At 39.0% G+C, this 21,401-nt stretch overlaps 2 protein-coding genes and 1 non-coding gene across 3 annotated transcripts in view; 2 read left to right on the forward strand and 1 right to left on the reverse strand.

The window, feature by feature from the left end:
* Positions 1-4,611, forward strand: part of CWC22 (CWC22 spliceosome associated protein homolog) — a 63,301-nt gene extending 58,690 nt beyond the window's left edge. Inside the window, 1 exon segment of the mRNA XM_050750540.1 lies at positions 3,771-4,611. Within this exon segment, the coding sequence (XP_050606497.1) occupies positions 3,771-4,354 (584 nt within the window). The 3' untranslated portion in view covers positions 4,355-4,611.
* Positions 1-21,401, reverse strand: part of UBE2E3 (ubiquitin conjugating enzyme E2 E3) — a 1,128,997-nt gene that overhangs the window by 1,050,343 nt on the left and 57,253 nt on the right. The window lies entirely within an intron of this gene.
* Positions 15,285-15,422, forward strand: LOC126933275 (small nucleolar RNA SNORA43). Its single transcript, XR_007718514.1, has one exon. It is a non-coding gene; the product is annotated as a small nucleolar RNA SNORA43 (small nucleolar RNA).

Genomic DNA, 21,401 nt, shown 5'->3' on the forward strand with positions numbered 1-21,401 from the left:
AGAAAGTGGCTGTAGAACATCGCTTACTTCTCAATGTTTCGGCCTCCTCCTGCATCTTGGCCCCTCTAGTCCTTGTTTTTCCACTAGCTCTCTAATGCCTTTATGTTTTTTAGTTTGTAACTGTAACCTTTTATTTTGAACTAATTTTGGACTTAGAAAAGTTGCAAAAACAGTACAGAGAATTTCCATATTCATCCAACTTCCCCTAATGGTAGCATCTTACATAACCCTGGTTCATTTATCAAACTAGGAAATTAACATTGGAACAGCATTATTGACTAGACTATAGATATGATTTGAAAACCAGTTTTTCCACTAATGTCCTTTTCCTTATTTCAGGTTTCTGCTTGCATTTAATTGTATTCTCAGTTTTCTGTATTCTATGATAGTTCCTCTTGGACTTTCCTTGTTCTTAATAGCCTTAACACTTTTGAAGTCCTCTGGTCACTTATTTTGTAATCTGTCCCTCAGTATGGAGTTTCGTCTGATGTCTTCTCATTATTAGAATGAGATTAGACATTTTTGGCAAGAATACACTAGAAACAATATATTGTTCTTAGTGCATCTTATCAACAGGTTCATAATTTTATTTTGGGTGGCAACCTTGATCACTTGAGTAAGGTGGTGTTCACTGGATGTCTTCAGGGAAACTATTTTTCTCTGTGAAAATATCTTGTAGGGAGATAACTTGATACTATGCAAATCTCTTTTTCCTCCAGCTTTTACTCACCAATTTTAACATCCATCTTTGGATCTTGTCTGCAACACTTATTTTTACTATGGTGTTTTCCTAATGGTGATTTTTTATTTGTCTGTTTTCTTCTACATCTAGTAATTGAATTTCTTCTGTAAGAAAGCATTGTCCCTCTTCCCTCATTTATTTATTTAGTCAACTGTGTATATCAATATAGACTCATGGCTATTTATCTTACCCTGTGGGTTAAAGTCCAATACTGTCATTTATTTTGTTCAAATCATCTTAGCTTTGGCAATTAGGAGTTCCTTCAACTTGATTTCTGGGTGCTTTTCAACGTTTTTCAGTGGAACATTTTAGAATTGTATCTGGCATTTCTAGTTATTTTCAGCAGATCCACAGGTTTGCCACAGTCTTCTCTATCCTACCTGGAAGTGGAAATGCTGTAGTAAAAGATGTTTTCAAAGTTTGATCTGGTTCACAGTTTCTGAAAAGATCTGTGTTGTTTTACCCAAGGTCAGCTCTACTTTCTTTCATCGCAGTATCTTGGTCCAAATAAGGGATTGTCTGCTTATCCTACGTGCATGTCATTTCTCATTTTGTTTTGTTTGGCTGCAGTATTTCATCAAATGTGGCATCAGTACTTTCTTCTGTAGCCTGAAGTTGAAAGGCTAGTCTTTACACCTTTGTTCCAAGGCTTGTTATGTTTCATAGTGTTTTACATACTGTGTAACATCCAGAATTGTGGGGCTGTTTTTTATATTATCAGAGAAAGATTGTTTGCTTACAGGAACTTTTATTCTTGAGTTGACGTATACAAACATTGTTCATTTAACATTCACCATTTTATATTCTACAGAATTTGTTATTTCATGGTATCCATTTTGAGAACAGATGATAACACAGCATGAATTGCGGCAATAAGGAAGCTTGCTGATTCAAAATTAATTTGCCCTCTCATACAATTTCAGTAGAGAACTTTGTTTTATTAATAAAATATTAAATAGCATAAAAGCTGTATGAACTGCCCCAAAATTAGGAAACCGTAATGCAAATATAGCAAAGGGAGAAGAGATTGCCTGTTGTTATATGACTGGGTTTTAATATCAGTAAAGCCTGAGAGTGGTGTACAGTAGAATCAGGGGGACATTGGTTTAGCACAGAGCCAGATGGTTTCTGCTTGGGTAGCTGCAGCTCAGCTGAGCTGTTTGATAGGAACCAGAGAAATAGGTCCTTAGTGGCAAACCAACTGACCGTACCATGTGCCAAAGATAGGCATTTAGTGGAAGAAATAGAGGCTGGTACAGTGAGATTTAGGTAGAGTTAGGGTGACAAGAGGCACTTTTCTATCATATTTTCTCTTTCTTGCATATGTATGAATTTGACAGAAATTTTTGTTAGCATCTTTGATTTATGCACCCAAATTAAATAACAGATAAACTGATTAAATTTGTTGTATTGCTTAAAGTGGTAAGTTATTTCAGTATAACCATTTTGTATTTATAGTTGTGATTATATCAGCAAAATCAAATTGTTCGAGGTCTTTTCAGAAGAGTTTCTTCAGAAATTAAGCCTTTGTGTCTCTAATAAAGCCTGTGACTGTAAATCTTAACTTGTCTGCTCTTGTTGGTACTTCTCTGATAACCAGAGGGGAGAACTGTTGTTTTTACAGGAAGAGGCCTTTCATTGAGAAATACATATTCATGCTGTTGAGCAAACCCAGTTGTTCTACTCCTCCTATGTTTAGGAAGTGAATGCTAGTTTGGGTGATCATTGTATTTTGATCTGACATAATATTCCTATGAATAACACACTATGGGCTGGAATTTCAGTTTTTGAATTAAATTTGATAAGTAGAAATGTGCCATTTGAGTCACTTTCTAAAATTTTTACATTTGCTATAAAATTTCTGTTTACTGCCTTAAATCTAAAAATCAAAACACTACTTTAGTAACTCATGTTGAGATACTATATATTCCCCTTCCTCCCTCCCCTCCCCTTCCCTTTTTTTTTTTTTTTTTTTGTGACAGAGTCCCACTTTGTTACCCAGGCTGGAGTGCAGTGGTGCATTCTTGGCTTACTGCAACCTTTGCCTCCCAGGCTCAGTTGATCCTCCCACCTCAGGCTCCTGAGTAGCTGAGACTACAGGCTCATGCCACCACAGCTGGCTAATTTTTGAATTTTTTGTAGAGAAGGAGTTTCACTATGTTACCCAAGCTGGTCTCCAACTTCTGGGCTCAAGCAATCTGTCCCCCACCCACTCTGCTTCCCAGTGTGCTGGGATTACAGGCATGAGCCACTGCACCTGGCTTGAAATATTGTATATTCTTAAAAGGCGGAGGCGGGCAGATCACCTGAGGTCGGGAGTTCGAGACCAGCCTGACCAACGTGGAGAAACCCTGTCTCTACTAAAAATACAAAAATTAGCCAGACATGGTGGCAGATACCTATAATTCTAGCTATTCGGGAGGCTGAGGCCAGAGAATTGCTTGAACCCAGGAGGCGGAGCCGAGATTGTGCCATTGCACTCCAGCCTGGGCAACAAGAGCAAAACTGTCTCAAAAAAAAAAAAAAAAAGGCCGGGCGCAGTGGCTCAAGCCTGTAATCCCAGCACTTTGGGAGGCCGAGATGGGCGGATCACGAGGTCAGGAGATCGAGACCATCCTGGCTAACACGGTGAAACCCCGTCTCTACTAAAAAATACAAAAAACTAGCTGGGCGAGGTGGCGGGCGCCTGTAGTCCCAGCTAATGTAGTCCCAGCTACTCAGGAGGCTGAGGCAGGAGAATGGCGTAAACCCGGGAGGCGGAGCTTGCAGTGAGCTGAGATCTGGCCACTGCACTCCAGCCTGGGCGACACAGCGAGACTCCATCTCAAAAAAAAAAAAAAAAAAAAAAAAAAAAAAAATTAAGCATTTGGTAAGACCCTGTGTCATCAGACTTTCTATTCAATCAATTTGGCTTTGCATCCAGTTTATCTGAGTTAATAAACCTACAGTGTATCGGTAAATGTGATTGTTATAATTATGAAATTAAGATTGAAATAAAAGCTAACTGTCTTTTATTTTACACATGCAGCTAATGATGTAAGAAAGAAGGGACATGGAAAGACCAGAAGTAAAGAAGTAGATAAATTGATCAGAAACCAGCAAACAAATGATAGGAAACAAAAAGAAAGAAGACAGGAACACAGGCACCAGGAAACAAGGACTGAGAGAGAAAGGTCAGAAAAACACAGAGATCAAAATTCAAGAGATTCAAATTGGAGAGATCCTATAACAAAGTACACATCAGACAAAGATGTTCCTTCTGAACGAAATAACTACAATAGAGTTGTGAATGACAGAGACCAAGAAATGCATATAGATTTAGAAAATAAGTATGGTGATCCCAAAAAGAAGAGAGGAGAGAGAAGAAATTCTCTTTCTGAAAATGAGAAGCATAGATACCGAAATAAAGACAGTGAAAATTTCAGAAGAAAAGATAGATCAAAGTCAAGGGAAATGAATAGAAAGCACTCAGACTCAAGAAGTGATGAAGATAGATATCAAAATGGTGCCGAGAGACGATGGGAAAAATCTAGCAGATACTCTGAACAATCCAGAGAATCAAAGAAAAATCAGGACCGGCGAAGAGAAAAGTCTCCAACAAAACAAAAATAATTCTACAAAATGACATAAACTGGACATGCCTTATATTCAGTTGAAACAAATTATTTTTTACTTTGATTGACAAACTTTATAGAGAATTCTTGTATAAAGTACTGGTTTGTATTTGTAAATTTAAAAAATGTTTTCATTTTAACATGTTTTATAATTGATACATCTCAAGGCCCTATACATAAAATTATTTGAAAAGATTCACTAGAAAGGGATGTAAGTCTTGCTTATATTTTGTGAATAAAATGATCAAATGCTCATTGATTCAGTGATGTTTTTTCAATTGACAAAATATTTTTTTGAATTGTTTAAGAAGCTGTTATAGTGAATTATCAGTGCTTTTTTGTTTGTAACTGAAGACCAAAACAGGTGAACCTTTTCAGTTTAACATTTTTGCTTTGTTAATGAGATGTTATGAATATTTTTCAGGTGGTCACTTTTTTTTTCAAGTAGAGGATTTATTACAATTTTCATATTAGGCTTTGAACAAAGTATGTAATGTGTAATTTTTTTCACAAGTGTTGGTAAAGCTAGGTGTATGTTAGTCTTTAAACCAATACACAGTTTATAATTAGAACTTCTCCCACAGGAAATTTCTTCTCTCTGGACTCCTTGATATCATTTAATTGAAATTCTTTGTGATTAGTGCATTTTTCTCAGCCTTGAAGTTATATCACTGTTGATGAATTAATGTGTATTTAATTTTTAGTTTAGATTAATAGATCACTGGCAAACATATAGTTGTGAAATATGCAAGCAGCCTAACTGTAATTTCTGGTTTTTATACGAATTTTAAGGGTTTCCATCATTGTAACTGTTAACCGATTAATTAATATGACATTAGTTACTATTTTTGAAATAAATATTTCCTCTAAGATCTTAGACTTGCTGACAAACATTTGACCTTCCTTGCTAAATATAGACTTCTTGTGTTTGCTCACCTTAAAGGTGCATATAGTTCATTTTAGCCAATGTTTGGTTTCAGGAATAGTGGGACCACCATTTTAATGTTTAGTTTTTGGGCATATGCTTATTCAAAGTGTTTCCTATTTTTGTTGTTTAACTTGAATATAAATAACAATAAAATTCATGTAAATAAATATTCTCTCCTCCCCACCAACTCACAAAAAGCATTCATTTGAATGAGACAGCTTGGATACATTCCTTTTAGTGTTTTTTCCCTTTGTGTTGGTTAAAATTTGGTCTCATTGGAAGGGACTATCATGGACAGTGCATTCCACAGAACTACAAGCTGAGCAAATTGGATTTAACAAACATGTGGGCCATGAGCCCTAAGAGAAATAGTTTATTTTTTTTATCTGAATCCTCATCTTCAGGGTTGGTAAAAAGTAAAAAACAGTAGACTAGAAATTTTAGTTTGTTTTCGCCACTTTAACCTTAGTTTATGACTTTTACATGTAAAAATGGGAACCCATTCATTTTATTAAGTGCTTAAGACCTTAGAGTTATTAGATTATTTTTAAAATGTTATTAATATGTATTAAGCTTCTACTGTTTGCTCAGGTTTGTTTTAGGTACTAGAGATAAAACAGTGAACAGAGTCTCTGCTCTTTGGGACTTACAGTTCAGGGGTGGGAGATGGTAAACAGACAAAAATAAATAAATATGTGATATATCCAGTAGTGATAAGTGCTATGAAGAAAAGTAAAGCAGAGAAAGGCAAGACTGAGTGAGAACAGTCAGAGCAGTTCTCTGATGAGGTGATGCTTGCCCAGATATCTGAACAGAGTGAGGACTTGAGACATGTGAATTCCTTGGGAAGAACTATGTAGGCAGAAGGAACAGCTGAAATACAGATGTTTTTTGGAACAGCTGAAATACAGATGTTTTTTGATAGCAAATATTGCCTGGAAATTTTTGTTTACATTTCCTATTCTACTTAATTTGTTTTGTCTTATGTGTGTGTTCTCCTCACTATTTTGTATACTCTTATACAAGCAATTAATACCTAACTACCTCTAGCAGAAATATTTTTAGTATAAGTGAGTTATATCAGAAGCGGAGACTAGAAGCTGGATTGAGGAGCTATGCTGTTCTGCCTTCAAAATGCATTTCTACAGCGTCAACTATGATGTATTCATATGTACTGTCTGCCACTCAGGAAGATTTTTCACCTTCATCCTTTTAATGTGTAAACAAGTAACATGTTGCCTGTGTTTGCTAGTTCTGTATTTTTACACTATTTTTAGGGTTAGCATTTTAAGGATCAACTGAATTCTAGATACTTTGCATGCTCATTCCTTTTCCGCTTCTCAATTTCCTTGCTTCCAAAGTTCTAATTCTACATCCCTAGCTACCTACTCCCACTTTCATCCCCTTTAGGTTGGCTTTCAAATCATACCACCTCTGATATCCCTTCTTGAAGCATCATACTTTGGCCACTTCCCAAGCAGTTCACCTGCTTTAGTACAACTATTCTAGAAATCCTTTCACCTCAGCAAACCTTCTGATCCATTGACTTTGTTATAATCAGTTACCAATCCCTGCCCCAGCATTTCTTTACTTCCCCCATTCCATGATCTGTCATTTGAATGGATAAATGAACAAATCAACAAATTTAATTCTTTCAAAACAACCCCAGGGGAATTGGTATTGTCTTCCCACATCACAGAAGAGGAGACTGGAGTCCAAAGAAATTAATTAGGCTCAGGCCACCAAGTTGGTAAGTAGTAGGATTTAACTCAGATCATCTTCATTCCAAAGCACAACGGGAGGATGAATAAAAGCCAGAGAGAAGGATTTGAGAATCACCTCTGTCTCTTAGCAGCTGTGTGAACTTAGGCAAATTATTTCACTTTTCTGACCTTCTGATTCATCTTTAAAATACTTCTGTCTACCTTACACAGTTGTAGTGATAATTATATGAAATAATGAAGTCAAAGGCCCTAGAGTAGCTTGTAACACAGTGGGCATTCAGCAGTTTTCTTTTTTCACAGCATACAGCAAAGATTTGGAAGAAAATTCAGGCTCCAACTGGTTCATTCTGATTGCTTCTTTCCGTCTGTAATGCCGTTTATAGTTTAAAAAAAAATCTGTTAAAGTAGCAGCACAGCAAAATGAATTGATTGTTTTGGAGTCAAGGTGTGACAGAGTAATTTTCCATCACTTCTATCATAGTACCTGTTTCCCAGATGTACATATCCTATTAGCTAAAGCAACCTACTTCCTGTGTCTTATACCACTACTTCACATTTCTCAAATGTATTATCAGAAACAAAGGTTTTGGCTACCCATGATAGTTATGAGTGAGGTTTTTATTCTTGACTTGCTTTGTTTACACCATTTTCATTTTGACTTAACTGATATGTAATCCCCCACCCCCACCCCCACCCCGGCAAAAAAAAACCTCATAGATTAGCAGATTAAAATCTTCCCCATAGATTTTTTTTAGAATCCTGATGCCTTTGTTTTCCAAACCAATTCTCACTTTTTCCAGTGTAGTCAAATGTCCTTTCTGTCTGATCTTTCAAGTTCTTTCATTCTGTTCTGTGTATATTCCATGGAATGTTTCCTCAGCCAAGCAAACTTTAATACCCACTGATACTTTAGGTGAGAGCACAGAGTGCCCAGTGTGACGTCTTGGAAACCTGTTCCCTTAACATGGACATTTTCACATTACACACTTTGAAACACTCATGGAAACATCTCCAAATGGTATTCCTGGCTCTCATTGTGATCTCGTGTACCCTCAGCCCTGAACATGCTCTGCAACTTCCATTTGTACTCACCTACATATTACTAAACCTCGTTAAAAACCTCTGAGTCTATTGCATATCTCCAATTAAAACTTCAGCTTCTTGAAGTTGGTTAATTGTATCTATGCATTTTATGTTTACTAGACATAAAAATGAAGACAAGTCTCTACCATTCCCACCTTCCCCTCCCGCCACCCAAAGTTCATGATTTATGGTGAGAAACTAAGCTATTGAGTTCATTTCAGATCATCTTAGGCACAGGTAAAAGAGGCAATGAGATAACAACCCAAAGTCACACAGAGGTTTCCATGTCTGTGTATATACTGCAGAAAAGAGCACAAGTTCCTGTGGCTGAAATGGAGGTATCTGCTTTTAGGAAAGGACTCAGGTTTCATATAGAGTAACTTAGTACCATTTAATTTGAATACTATTTGGCAACTGCAAATTAAGTCTGACTGGAATTTTAATCTCACCATTACCACTTTCCGGCTGTTGACATTTAGGCAGGTCTTTGAACCTCTTAGTTTTTTTACCTGTACAATGGTACAATTATAGCACCTCCCTCAAATGGTGGGTGATCTCTGTGGTATACTTAGAACAGTGCCTGCAACTAAATGCTCAGTGCGCTATTACTGCTGTTACTGGTTTTATTCTTACCATTTTCATTAAAGCTGACATAATACCATTAGACCAGGAATTGCAAACTCTAATACCTACAGGGTCCAGGTGAATATCACAAATGAGACAAATTGGGTAGTGAATTGGAGTCATTTAAAGGCAGCAGCATTTACTCAGCTTCATCCCATTCCGCCTGTTAAAATGAAGACAAGGTTGACCATCTGCCTGGTATTTGAAAGAATTAAAGAATCAGAATTTTTATGTAGCTTCTGATTTTTAAATGTTGACAGTTGTTAAACAGGCTAGAATTAACCTGTCCAAACAAAATTATCTACAGGCAAACTAACTTTACAGTAGCTAATTTGTGACTCCACTCTAGACCCTCAAAAACTATTACTTAATTTCGGAATGGCACTGTTATACAAAGAAGGTCATTTTTCAGTTTCTGCTCCTCATAGAGTGGGAAGATAAGGTCCTTCATCTTTCTTGAAAAACCTTTTACTTTGCTAACCTCAGCAATCCATGCTAGCTAAATTGCTCTAAAACTTTTGTCAAGTTTTAGTTCTGCACTTCATTGGCCTACTCCCTCCCTGTAATCCAGGGATGTAAAATACGTTTTTCCTAAAATCTGCATATTTTCTAACCTCCTGCAATTGGTTCTACCAATCTCCCATCACCTGAGTTTGCATTGCTAGTCTATATCCAAATCACCAAATTGCTTTGGAAAAACTTTGGCATGGACCCCTATCTTCCCACACAAACTGCTGTCACCATAGTTCTGGCCCTTTTCACTTGTTCTTTTCTGTTTGAACTGTTAGACAATAATTTATTGGTCATCTCTGCTGTGTGTCATGTACTGAGTTGCTGAGGATATAGCCATGAACAACAGAGACCTCAGTTGAGCCTAAATTATTGCAGGAGGAAGCAGAAAATAATCAAGTTTTTTTGTTTGTTTTTTGTTTTGTTTTTTGGTTTTTGGTTTTTTTTGAGACAGAGTCTCCCTCTGTTGCCCAGGCTGGAGTGCAGTGGCGTGATCTCGGCTCACTGCAAGCTCTGCCTCCCAGGTTCACGCCATTCTCCTGCCTCAGCCTCCCCAGCAACTGGGACTACAGGCACCCGCCACCATGCCTGGCTAATTTTTTTGTATTTTTAGTAGAGATGGGGTTTCACTGTGTTAGCCAGGATGGTCTCCATCTCCTGACCTCGTGATCTGCCTGCCTCGGCCTCCCAAAGTGCTGGGATTACAGGCGTGAGCCACCACGCCCGGCCAATAATCAAGTTTTTTAAAAAATAAAAACTTATACTTTGAAAAATGTTAGCCATTCAGAAAAGCTGAGAGAATAATGCAGTGACCACTTACGTATCATCCACCTAGATTCAGATTAATCGAAAGCATTATTTTCATCCTGTCACTGCCTTGTACGTTGAAGCAATGACTCTTTCAGCCCATAGGATACATGTAAATTTCCACCCTGTTACTTTAGTTTCTTTAAACTTCAAGTTCAACCTGTCTTTCCTTAATGTTTGCTCTAGGAGCTGCCATCCTTTAAGCAAGACGATGTGACAGACATGTCAGTGTCTAATTTTTACAGGAACAACTGTAAGGTAAGAGATATCCCAATTTTACGGCTTGCACCCTGGTGTTTACCCAGCTAAGACATGGCAGAACCAGGACTGCATCAGCCACATGATCCCACTTGACAAGTGAAAACGTTTTTTGCTGATTGCCTTGCTGCACAAACACTGCTGGACAGGGCTGGTTATTTACTGTCCTGAAAAGACATTGTTCTTTCTCATCTCTGGATGTCTGCCTCCAGTGTACGTTTCCACTTGAAATATCCTTTTCTATTCGCCTATCCAAAGCTTTCAAAATTCAGCACATCTACCTTGCTACTCTCATAAAAGTATGCAATTCAAGCCCCATGTGTTAAAAGACCCTGTGATCAGTACTTAATGCATTGTGCATTGAGATCATTTTTATCATTTATCCTTTTTTTTTTAATTTCAGCTTTTATTTTTTATTTTTATTTTTTTTGAGACACAGTCTCACTCTGTTGCCTAAGCTGGAGTGCAGTGGTGTGATCTTGGCTCACTGCAACCTCCGCCTCCCAGATTCAAGTGGTTCTCCTGCCTCAGTCTCCTGAGTAGCTGAGATTACAGGCGTCTGCCACCATGTCTGGCTAATTTTTGTATTTTTAGTAGAGATGGGGTTTCACCATGTTGGCGAGGCTGGTTTCAAACTCCTGACCTCATGATCTGCCTGCCTCAGCCTCCCAAAGTGCTGGGATTACAGGCGTGAGCCACCCTGACTGGCCTCAGCTTTTATTTTAGATACAGGGATACTATGTAGGACTGTTATATGGGTATGTCAGACCCAGGTAATGAGCTAGTACCCAATAGGTAGTTTTTCGACTCATGCCCCCATCCCCATCCCCTCCCTCTCCTCTCTAGTAGTCTGTGGTATCTCTTGTTCCAATGTTTATGTCCATATTAGCTCCCACTTATAATTGAGAAATGTGGTATTTGGTTTCTATTCATGTTATCTGCTTGGGATAATGGCCACTGGTTGCATCCATGTTGTGACAAACGACATAATTTCATTTTTTCTGGCTGTGTAATATCCCGTGGTGTATGGGTACCATGTTTGTTTTCTCCAATCCACCAATGATGGACACCTAGGTTGATTCCACGTCTTTGCTGTTGTGAATAGCACGGTGATGATGATAGGAGTGTGTGTGTCTTTTTGGTATAACGATCTACATTATTTTGGGCATATATATCCAGTCATGGGATTGCTGGGTCAAATGATAGCTCTGTTTTATATTCTCTGAGAAATCTTCAAACTGCTTTCCACAATGGCTGAAGTAAGTTACATTCCCACACTGTTCTGTGTGTAAGTGTTCTGTTTTCTCCTCAGCCTTGTCAGCACCTGTTGATTTTTTACTTTTAATAATAGCCTTTCTAACTGGTATGATATGGTATCTCATTGTGGTTTCGATTTGCATTTCTCTGATGATTAGTGATATTGAGCATTTTTTCATGTTTGTTGGTCACTTGAATGCCTTCTTTTGAGGAGTGCCTGTCCATGCCATTTGCCCATTTTTTTAATGGGGTTATTTATTTTTTGCTTGTTGATTTGTTTAAATTCCTTATAGATTCTGGATATTAGACCTCTGTCAGATGCATAATTTGTGAATATTTTCTCCCATTCTATAAGTTATCTGTTTACTTGTTGATTATTTCTTTTGTTCAATAAATGGTGCTGGGATAACTGGCAAGCCATATTCAGAAGAATGAAACTAGACCCTTACCTTTTACTGTATACAAAAATTAACTCAAGATGGATTAAAGATTTAAGTGTAAGACCTCAATTTATGAACATCCTAGCAGAAAATATAGGAAATACCCTTATCATTTATCTTACCCCCTCAAGCAGATTATACATTAATTGGGGGCAGGGGTTTTGTCTTAAACATTGCCTTTCCCTCTGCATCTTGCTATAGGCCAGAGTTTCTTAACCTCAGCACAGTTGACATTTTGCACCAGTTAATTATTTTGTTGTGTAGGGCTATCCTGTGCAACACGGGATATTCAGCAGTGTTCCTGGCATTACGTGCTAGATGCCAAGAGTACAAACCTCCCAGTCCTGTAGTACATCTCCAGACGCTACCAATTATGCCCTGAGGGGAAAGATTGTCCCAGTTCATTACCATTGTCATAGACTTAACATTTAGGAGTTACTCCAGTGGATGGCAATGATGGCACTTCTCCTACACAGCATCACTATTGTCTACTCAAATAAAGCTCTGTAGACTTCTATTGCCCTCTTGTTTTTGTGAGGACAAAATTTGTTTTAAATGAGAAACTCATTTAATAGAGTGGTATACAGCAATGTTCCAACTGTTTTTATTTGTCAAGATACTTTGATAATCTAGGGAAATATGTAGGTTTTCTACAAATATAAGCATCATTATTAGCCTGTTAATATGATTGTCCCATACAGGTTCTGTTTTCTTACTGTAGTGGTAACCAACTTTTATCTGAGGGACAACTAGCTGTGACTATTGAATTATTTTAATGCTATATTAGAGAATTAGATAATTAGATGATCTGATACCCGAATACCTTCATTTTGTTATGTCCGTATTTTTTTAATGTTTTAATAGACTTTTTTTTTAAAGCAATTTTAGGTTCACAGCAATATTGAGCAAAAGGTACAGAGATTTCCCAGGTACCCTTTGCCCTTACATGTGCATAACTCCCCCATTATCAACAACCCCCACCAGCGGGGTGCATTTGCTACAATTGACAAACCTACATTGACACATCATCCCCAAAGTCCATAGGTTACCTTGGAGGGTTCACTCTTGCAAGAACCTTAATTTTTTTTAACCATCTTTTTATTTGTAGAGATAGGGTTTTGCTATGTTGCCCAGGCTGGTCTCAAACTCCTGGGCTCAAGTGGTCCCCCCGCCTCAGCTTCCCACGTAGCTAGAACTGCAGGCACACACCACCTCACACAGCTAATACCTTAATTTTTGATCAGACACTTCAGTGACAGTCAAGTGGTTGTTAAAGTGAATTACTTAGTTGTTTAATCAGTAATTTCGTGCATTACGATACCTAAAAGATTGGGCAAATGAGATTGAATCTGCTGCAAGTCAGCTTCTCTCCTGGTAACAGGAAATCCTGGAATGAGTATCTTTGGTATGAATTAGGAGTCATTGTGAGTTCCATTCTTCATATAGCACCCTGTTTATTTAATCATAGATCTTCCCTGCCCTAAAACTATTTTTGTGACTAATATATGTGAAGCCCCTGTGAGAGCTGTACTGAACGTATGCTGCTTTTTGTCTGAGGATTGTTCCTCTCGCTGATGAAATGATTCTAGTGAACCAGCCAACAAAATAACTTCCTGGCCTGGCCACACCTAGTACTGCATTCCCCTGGCACTGTAATTGGTTCAGGAGGGAGCACATGACCTAAGCTGGGCCACAAGGAGTTCTTCTCTTGTAGTTTTTCAATGTGGCCGTGAAACACATGGCCATGTCTAAGGGCATAGCAGAGCAGGAAGGGTATTTGTTGCAGCTGGACCATTCACAGATCCATGGAAAAAGGTAGTCTGCAGTAGGAGAGGATCAGTGTAGCTCAAAAGGAAGCAGGGCCCAGAGAGAGGAGCAGAATCTGAACAATTTTGTTTGAGTCCCTGAATTGAGTTGTGGCTGAAGTTAGCCTCCCAGTTATGTGAGCAAATGAATCCTCTTTTACTTAAGCTACTTTGATTTGGATTGGTACCACTTGCACTAAAAGTATCTGTATTAATTCAAGGATTTTCCTGTTGATGGATAGTTTGAATCATTTGGTACAATCAGCTATTCCTACCATACTATACTTTTGCTTGCATACTTTTGCTTGCAGCTCTTTCTTTTAACTATAGATGGAAATAAGTACAGACTCAATAAAGATGCCTATGGAAAAAATACAATAAAGGACCTTTCGGTGTCTCTTAATACTTTATGGAAATATCTAAATGAGAGATTTTTAGATGAGGTTAATTGTTTCACTAGAAATCACTGCTCCATTTTTATAAATTACAGAGAATCTGGCCTTTAACAGCACCCTTCCTGGGCTTTGAAATGCATTGCACAAGTGCAACAATTCAATTCACAAACAAAAATTGGTTTTATATTACCAGTGAGAAGGACTAACCGTAGCTATTTTGGGAGTTGTAATACCTCCTTTAAGCCACAAAGATACTTGAGCACATTACCTTAACAACCAATGTATTCTGGAGATCATTTTACAATATGAAATACTGAATAGCAAGAACATTGTGAACATTTTCAATCTTCTTACACAATATAAATGTAGTCTGAAAATCCCATTACACACAAATACATACAGGCTCTTAAAATACAGGAAATAATGTGAAAAAGTATTATACCCATTCCTCAAGTCTCTGGAACAATTTTACTCTTCTTAATATAATTTTTTGTCCAGAAAAGGAAAAGACTAAATTCATGGATTTATCCAAAGAGGTAAAGGAGAGAAGAGGAAATTGTTTGTGGTGTATGAAAGATGCTGCCTACAGTAGCACAAATAATCCCATTCACAGCCGCCAGCCTGCTAAGCATTGCTTACTTATGCTGCGGGCAACTATTGTGGAAATGACAGGAGGACAGGAAGGCACGAGAAAGGGGCAGACAGCTACTGATGAAAGAGTCATCAACTACTGTAGATACTTCTTGGAGATTGGAAGTTGAATTTTACATTTCTTTATATCCCCAGGTTTAATTTAAAAAAAATCGCTTGTAGGTGTTCAATAAACATTTGATAAATGAATGGGGAACAGTTAAGTTATTTTCCTTGAATCCTAGGCAGGATGATTTGATACACTTTGGATTATTGAGGTTTTATGAAATTTTAAATGCAGGGAGAACTACTATTTACCCAATTGAAGTCCAAATATAAGCATTTTATGGTAAACCAGGAGAAAGTAGAAGGCAAAAATGCATTAGCTTAAAGCCTAGAACACCAAATGAAGATAAAATGTATGCATGAAAGTGTGTTAAAGAAAATCATTGCACTGCCCTGCAGATGCTCTCCTGGACTTGCCAGCCCCATAAACGCAGTTGCTCTGCTGTGCCTATACTATTGGAGCAAAGAAAAAGTGGCTATCTCTATGCTCAGTGTTCACAAACCAGTGAGCACTAAGAATGGTTTATAGCCTGACATTTCTTAGAAAAGAAGAAGAAGAAAACTGTTGCATAGTATCAACTAAATTTGAACATACATGTTTCCTATGATTCAGTAATTCTTTTTTTCCTTTTTTTTTTTTCTTTTTTTGTTTTTTTGAGACAGAGTCTCACTCTGTCACCGAGGAAGGTGTGCAGTGGCGCGATCTCGGCTCACTGCAACCTCCACCTCCTGGATTCAAGCACTTCTCCTTCCTCAGCCTCCTGAGTAGCTGAGATTACAGGCATCGGCCATCACACCTAGCTAATTTTTGTCTTTCTTGTAGATACGGGGTTTTACCATGTTGGCCCAGCTGGTCTCAAACTCCTGACCTCGTGATGCACCCGCCTCGGCCTCCCAAAGTGCTGGGATTACAGGCGTGAGCCACTGTGCTCGACCTGATTCAGCAATTCTACTCTTAGGTATTTATTCAATAAAAATGTGCACACAGGTGCAACAAAAGACATGCACAACAGCCAAAATTGAAAATAACCCAAACATTCAAATTTGTGTTATATTCATGCAATGAATAAAATGCACATAATGAAAGTGATAAAACCACAGCTACATTCAATAACATGAATGTGTCTAACAAGCATATATGCTGAATACAGAAGCCAGACAAAGGAATGCACAGTATATGATCCCATCTACATGAAGTTGTAAAACAGGCAAAACTAATCGAGTCAGAATAGTGGTTACCTTTGAGGAGGAGAATGGGGTAATGTTGAAGAAGGGATAAGTGTTGGGAAAAAACTACTGGGGTGTTAGTAATATTCTTTTCTCAGACATGAGTGTTAGTTACGCAAGTGTATTCATTTTACATTGAACTGTAAATCCTTAGGATTTGTACACTTTCTGTTCAGTAGAAATAGCAAAAGAAGCTATGTAAAAGTCTCCTAGAATAACCTTTGCTTTTGACCTTCTTTTCAACTCAAATACAGCTGAAATTATTGCTTTATCTTAACTGTAGACAAAGATGCATGAAGTGGGAGATTATAACATGGCCATAAATTTCTCGAATCCCTCTATGTATACCCCTTATTATCATGAGATATACTCCTTCACTTCACCCTTGGGACCAAAATAGATATCCAATGCCAAATCTGAGTTTTTGTCTGAACCATAGTTAGAATTTCAACTTTTTTACCCCAGGTATATTTTTTCACACCTCTGTGAGAGGTTTAAATCCAGCGTATGACTTACTTTGGCCAATGGAACATTAGCAACTATGATGCATGCAGAAGCTCGAATAGTTCTTGTGCATAGAAGATTGGCCTGTCCTGTTGCTGGAAATCCTTTCATCACCAAGAGAATGAGCCCCAGTTACGTTGCTGGATAATGAGAGATCATGACCATTTCTCTAACCAATATTGGGCCAACTGCCACACATAGTAGTAAGCCCACTTCAGACCAGTCAGCCTGCCAAGTGCCAGAAATGTGAGTGAGCCTTGAGCTGTCTGGCACTGACCAGAAGGACAGAACTTTGAGAACTAATAACTATTTGCTCTTTTAAGTCACTAGTTTTGGAGTATTAATAGTTTGCTACACAACAAAAGCTGTCTAATACAAAAAAGAATCCCTGAACTTTTTGCACAGCAACTAGTATAACACCGCATACTGTTAAACACTTAATAAATTTATTTAATCATGAGAGAGATTTCTTCTTCTGGTCTTTTCTCCTAAGTAGTCAGTTTTGCAACCTAAAACCTCAATATTTAGCTTCACGAATGTTAAATGTTCAAAATGCCTGTTTCATTGTTCTTGTCATTGTCAGTTTTGTTTTGTTTTATATACTAGCCTCTTGGAAGGCCTCAGGAATGACCTTCAGATATGTTAAGGTTTTCCCTGAAAGCCATAGTGATTACTGTTTCTATCACCATGGTTTAGAAAATAACAGTCGAAACTTGTTCAGCAGCTGCATGATTTCTTTTTAATGGATACATTTTGTCAGAGACATGTTGAACAAATTTACTATGGAGGGTTGTGGAATCTCCTTTAAGCCTTTGAAGAAAAGAATTCCCTCCTATTTGATCATATAAGGCATCTCCTGTTTGATCTCTTGGTCCCTACTGACCCTGTGGTTTTAGCATATGCCAAGATGGAACATAAAGAAGAAAGCCCAGGCCGGGCGCAATGACTCACGTCTGTAATCCCAGCACTTTGGGAGGTTGAGGCGGGCAGATCACCTGAGGTCAGGAGTTCGAGACCAGCCTGGCTATCATGGTGAAACCCCATCTCTACTAAAAATACCAAAAATTAGCCAGGCATAGTGGCGGGCACCTGTAATCCCAGCTACTCAGAAGGCTGACAGAATCGCTTGAACCCATGATGCAGAGGTAGCAGTGAGCCGAGATCACACCAGCCTGGGCAACAAGAGCAGAACTCCGTTTCAAAAAAAAAAAAAAAAAAAAAAAAAAAAAAAAAAAAAAAAAAACCAAAAAGAAGAAGAGCGTCTCTGCAGTGTGGTAGGACTGCTGTCCTACCAATTAAGAACATTAATTTTTATAATGTTCTTAACTCTAAGAGACTTGTGGTTCATAATCTGGGTTTTTAGGAGAATCCTATGTATAATCAATTAGCTCTGTTGGCTATGCCATTGTAGGCGATGCCCCTCTCTTTTTGTTACTGTTCATCTGGTGTATATTACTGATCAGAAGTGTAGGGTGGAGGAGATTGTGGTGAATGATTAACACACTATATGGACACAGTAAAAAACCTAACCCAAGTATATGCTCCACTGATAGAGGCCCAATAGTATCACCTTTAAAAAACAGCTAGCAGTAGTGTAGGGAATGCTGCTATCTTGCTTTTCTACTGGTCTCAACTACTTTAATTTGAAAAGGGTAAAAACAAGTGTATGTGGTAGGTGTTTTGAAACATTAAGTGATACATTTTTCGTTCTCCTTCCATCTCCCCATCATTTTCTATTACCCAGTACTCCCTTTCTGCTTTTAAGTCATTAGACAGGGAGCCACACTGTGCTCACTGGGAGATGTCCCTGTAGAAACAGAGAACAAAGATGTCAAGCCTTGGCTTTTGAGTTTCAAAAGTTGTAGTACAAGAGTAAGTCAGAGCTACCTGGAGAAGAGTGTGATGAGGCAGAATTTGTTTTTATAACTCCAATTTAAGATAAGGTTTTTCTAAACTTCAAGAGAGAATATATGACCCCATATAAATTTGAAATTGTGAAAGTTAATGCTATGGTTTGGCTGAGTCCCTACCCAAATCTCAACTTGCATTGTATCTCCCAAAATTGCCACATGTTATGGGAGGGACCCAGGAGGAGGTAATTGAATCATGGGGGCCAGTCTTTCCCCTGCTATTCTTGTGATAGTGAATATGTCTCACCAAGATCTGATGGGTTTATTAGGGGTTTCTACTTTTGCCTCTTCCTTACTTTTCTCTTGCCACCATGTATGAAGTGCCTTTCACCTCCTGCCATGATTCTGAGGCCTCCCCAGCCATGTGGAACTGTAAGTCCAATTAAACCTCTTTTTATTCCCAATTTTGGGTATGTCTTTATCAGCATCTTGAAAACAAACTAATACAGTAAATTGATACCAGCAGAATGGGGCATTGCTGAAAAGATACCTGAAAATGTGGAAGTGACTTTGGAACTGGGTAGCAGGCAGAAGTTGGAACAGTTTGGAGGGCTCAGAAGAAGTTAAGAAAATGTAAGAAAGTTTGAAACTCCCTAGAGACTTGTTGAATGGCTTTGACCAAAAGCCTGATAATAATATAGACAGTAAGGTCCAGGCTGAGGTGGTCTCAGATGGAGATAAGGAACTTGTAGGTACTGGAGCAGTGGTGACCTTGACTCCTGTTATGTTTTAGCAAAGAGACTGGCAGCATTTTGCCCCTGCCCTAGATACTTGTGGAACTTTGAACTTGAGAGGGATGATTTAGGGTATCTGGAGGAAGAACTTTCTAAGCAGCAAAGCATTCAAAAAGTGCCTGGGGTGCTGTTAAATCATTCCATTTTAAAAGGGAAACAGAGCATAAAAGTTCAGAAAATTTGTAGCCTGATGACGCAGTAGAAAAGAAAAACTTATTTTTTGAGAAGAAATTCAAGCCAGCTCTAGACATTTGCATAAGTAGCAAGGAGCCTTATGTTAATCCCCAAGACCATGGGGAAAATGTCTCCAGGCCATATCAGACAACTTCCCAGAAGCCCCTCCCATCACAGGCCTGGAGGCTCAGGAGGAAAAAGTGGTTTTGTGGGCCGGGCCCGGGATCCCCATGCTATGTGCAGCCTAGGGACCTGGTGCCCTGTGTTCCAGCCACTTCAGCCATGGCTGAAAGGGGCTAACATAGAGCTCAGGCTGTGGCTTCAGAGGGTTGAAGCCCCAACCCTTGGCAGCTTCCATGTGATGTTGAGCCTGTGGGTGCATGGAAGTCAAGAATTGAGGTTTGAGAACCTCCACCTAGATTTCAGAAGATGTATGGAAACACCTGGATGCCCAGGCAAAAGTTTGCTACAGGGGCAGGGCACTCATGAAGAACCTCTGCTAGGGCAGTGAGGAAGAGAAAAGTGGGGATGGAGCCCCTACACAGAGTCCATACTGGGGCACTGCCTAGTGGAGCTATGAGAAGAGGGCCACCATCCTCCAGACCCCAAAATGGTAGATCCACTGGCAGCTTGCACCATGCACCTGGAAAAGTCACAATCAGTGCCAGCCCATGAAAGCAGCCAGGAAGGAGGCTGTATCCTGAAAAGCCACAGGGGTGGAGCCACCCAAGACCATAGGAACCCACCTCTTACTTCAGGGTGACCCAGATGCAAGAGATGGCATCAAAGGAGATCATTTTGGAGCTTTAAGGTTTGACTGCCCTGCTGGAATTCAGACTTACATTGGCCCTCTAACCCCTTTGTTTTGGCCAATTTATTCCATTTGGAATGGCTGTATTTACCCAATACCTGTACCCCCATTGTATCTAGGAAGTAACTTGTTTGGTTTTGACTTTACAGGCTCACAGGTGGAAGGGACTTGCCTTGTCTTGGATGAGACTTTGGACTGTGGACTTTTGGGTTAATGCTGAAGTGAGTTAAGATTTTGGGGGACTATTGGGAAGGCATGATTGGTTTTGAAATGTGAGCACATGAGATCTGGCAGGGTCAAGGGTGGAATGATATGGTTTGCCTGTGTCCCCACCCAAATCTCACCTTAAATTGTATCTCCCAGAATTCCTACATGTTGTGGGAGGGACCCTGGGGGAGGTAATTGAATCATGGAGGCTGGTCTTTTCTGTGCTATTCTCATGGTAGTGAATAAGTCTCAGGAGATCTGATGAGTTTATCAGGGTTTCCACTTTTGCTTCTACCTAATTTTTCTCTTGTCGCTACTGTGTAAGAAGTGGCTTTTGGCAGTGCGCAGTGGCTTACGCCTATAATCCCAGCATTTTGGGGGCCAAGGTGGGCAGATCATGAGGTCAGGAGATCAAGACCATCCTGGCCAACATAATGAAACCTCATCTCTACTAAAAATACAAAAATTAGCTGGGCATGGTGGCAGATGCCTGTAATCCCAACTACTCGGGAGGCTGAGACAGGAGAATCACTTGAACTTGGGAGGTGGAGGTTGCAGTTAGCCAAGATCGTACCACTGCACTCTAGCCTGGTGACAGAGCTAGACTCCATCTCAAAAATAAAAAAGAAAAAAAAAGTGGCTTTTGCTTCCTGCCATGATTCTGAGGCCTCCCCAGTATGTGGAACTGTAAGTCCAATTAAACCCCTTTTTGTTCCCAGTTTTGGGTATGTCTTTATCCGCTGCATGAAAACAAACTAATACCGTTAAGGAGGCTTGTATTCTGCTGCCTTTCCGGGTTACCTGGAAAATGACAAGCCCCACAGAATTCTTTATATCACCATAGCACTAGAGAATAGATTAGAAATTTCTGAATATAATGAATAGACAGAAGAATCATAGGAAGTCTTACAGAGTCCTTGCAAGACTCAACCAGGAGAAGGAAGTAGCCAA

The sequence above is a fragment of the Macaca thibetana genome, chromosome 12 (genome assembly GCF_024542745.1).
Source record: "Macaca thibetana thibetana isolate TM-01 chromosome 12, ASM2454274v1, whole genome shotgun sequence".
Lineage (NCBI taxonomy): Eukaryota > Metazoa > Chordata > Mammalia > Primates > Cercopithecidae > Macaca > Macaca thibetana.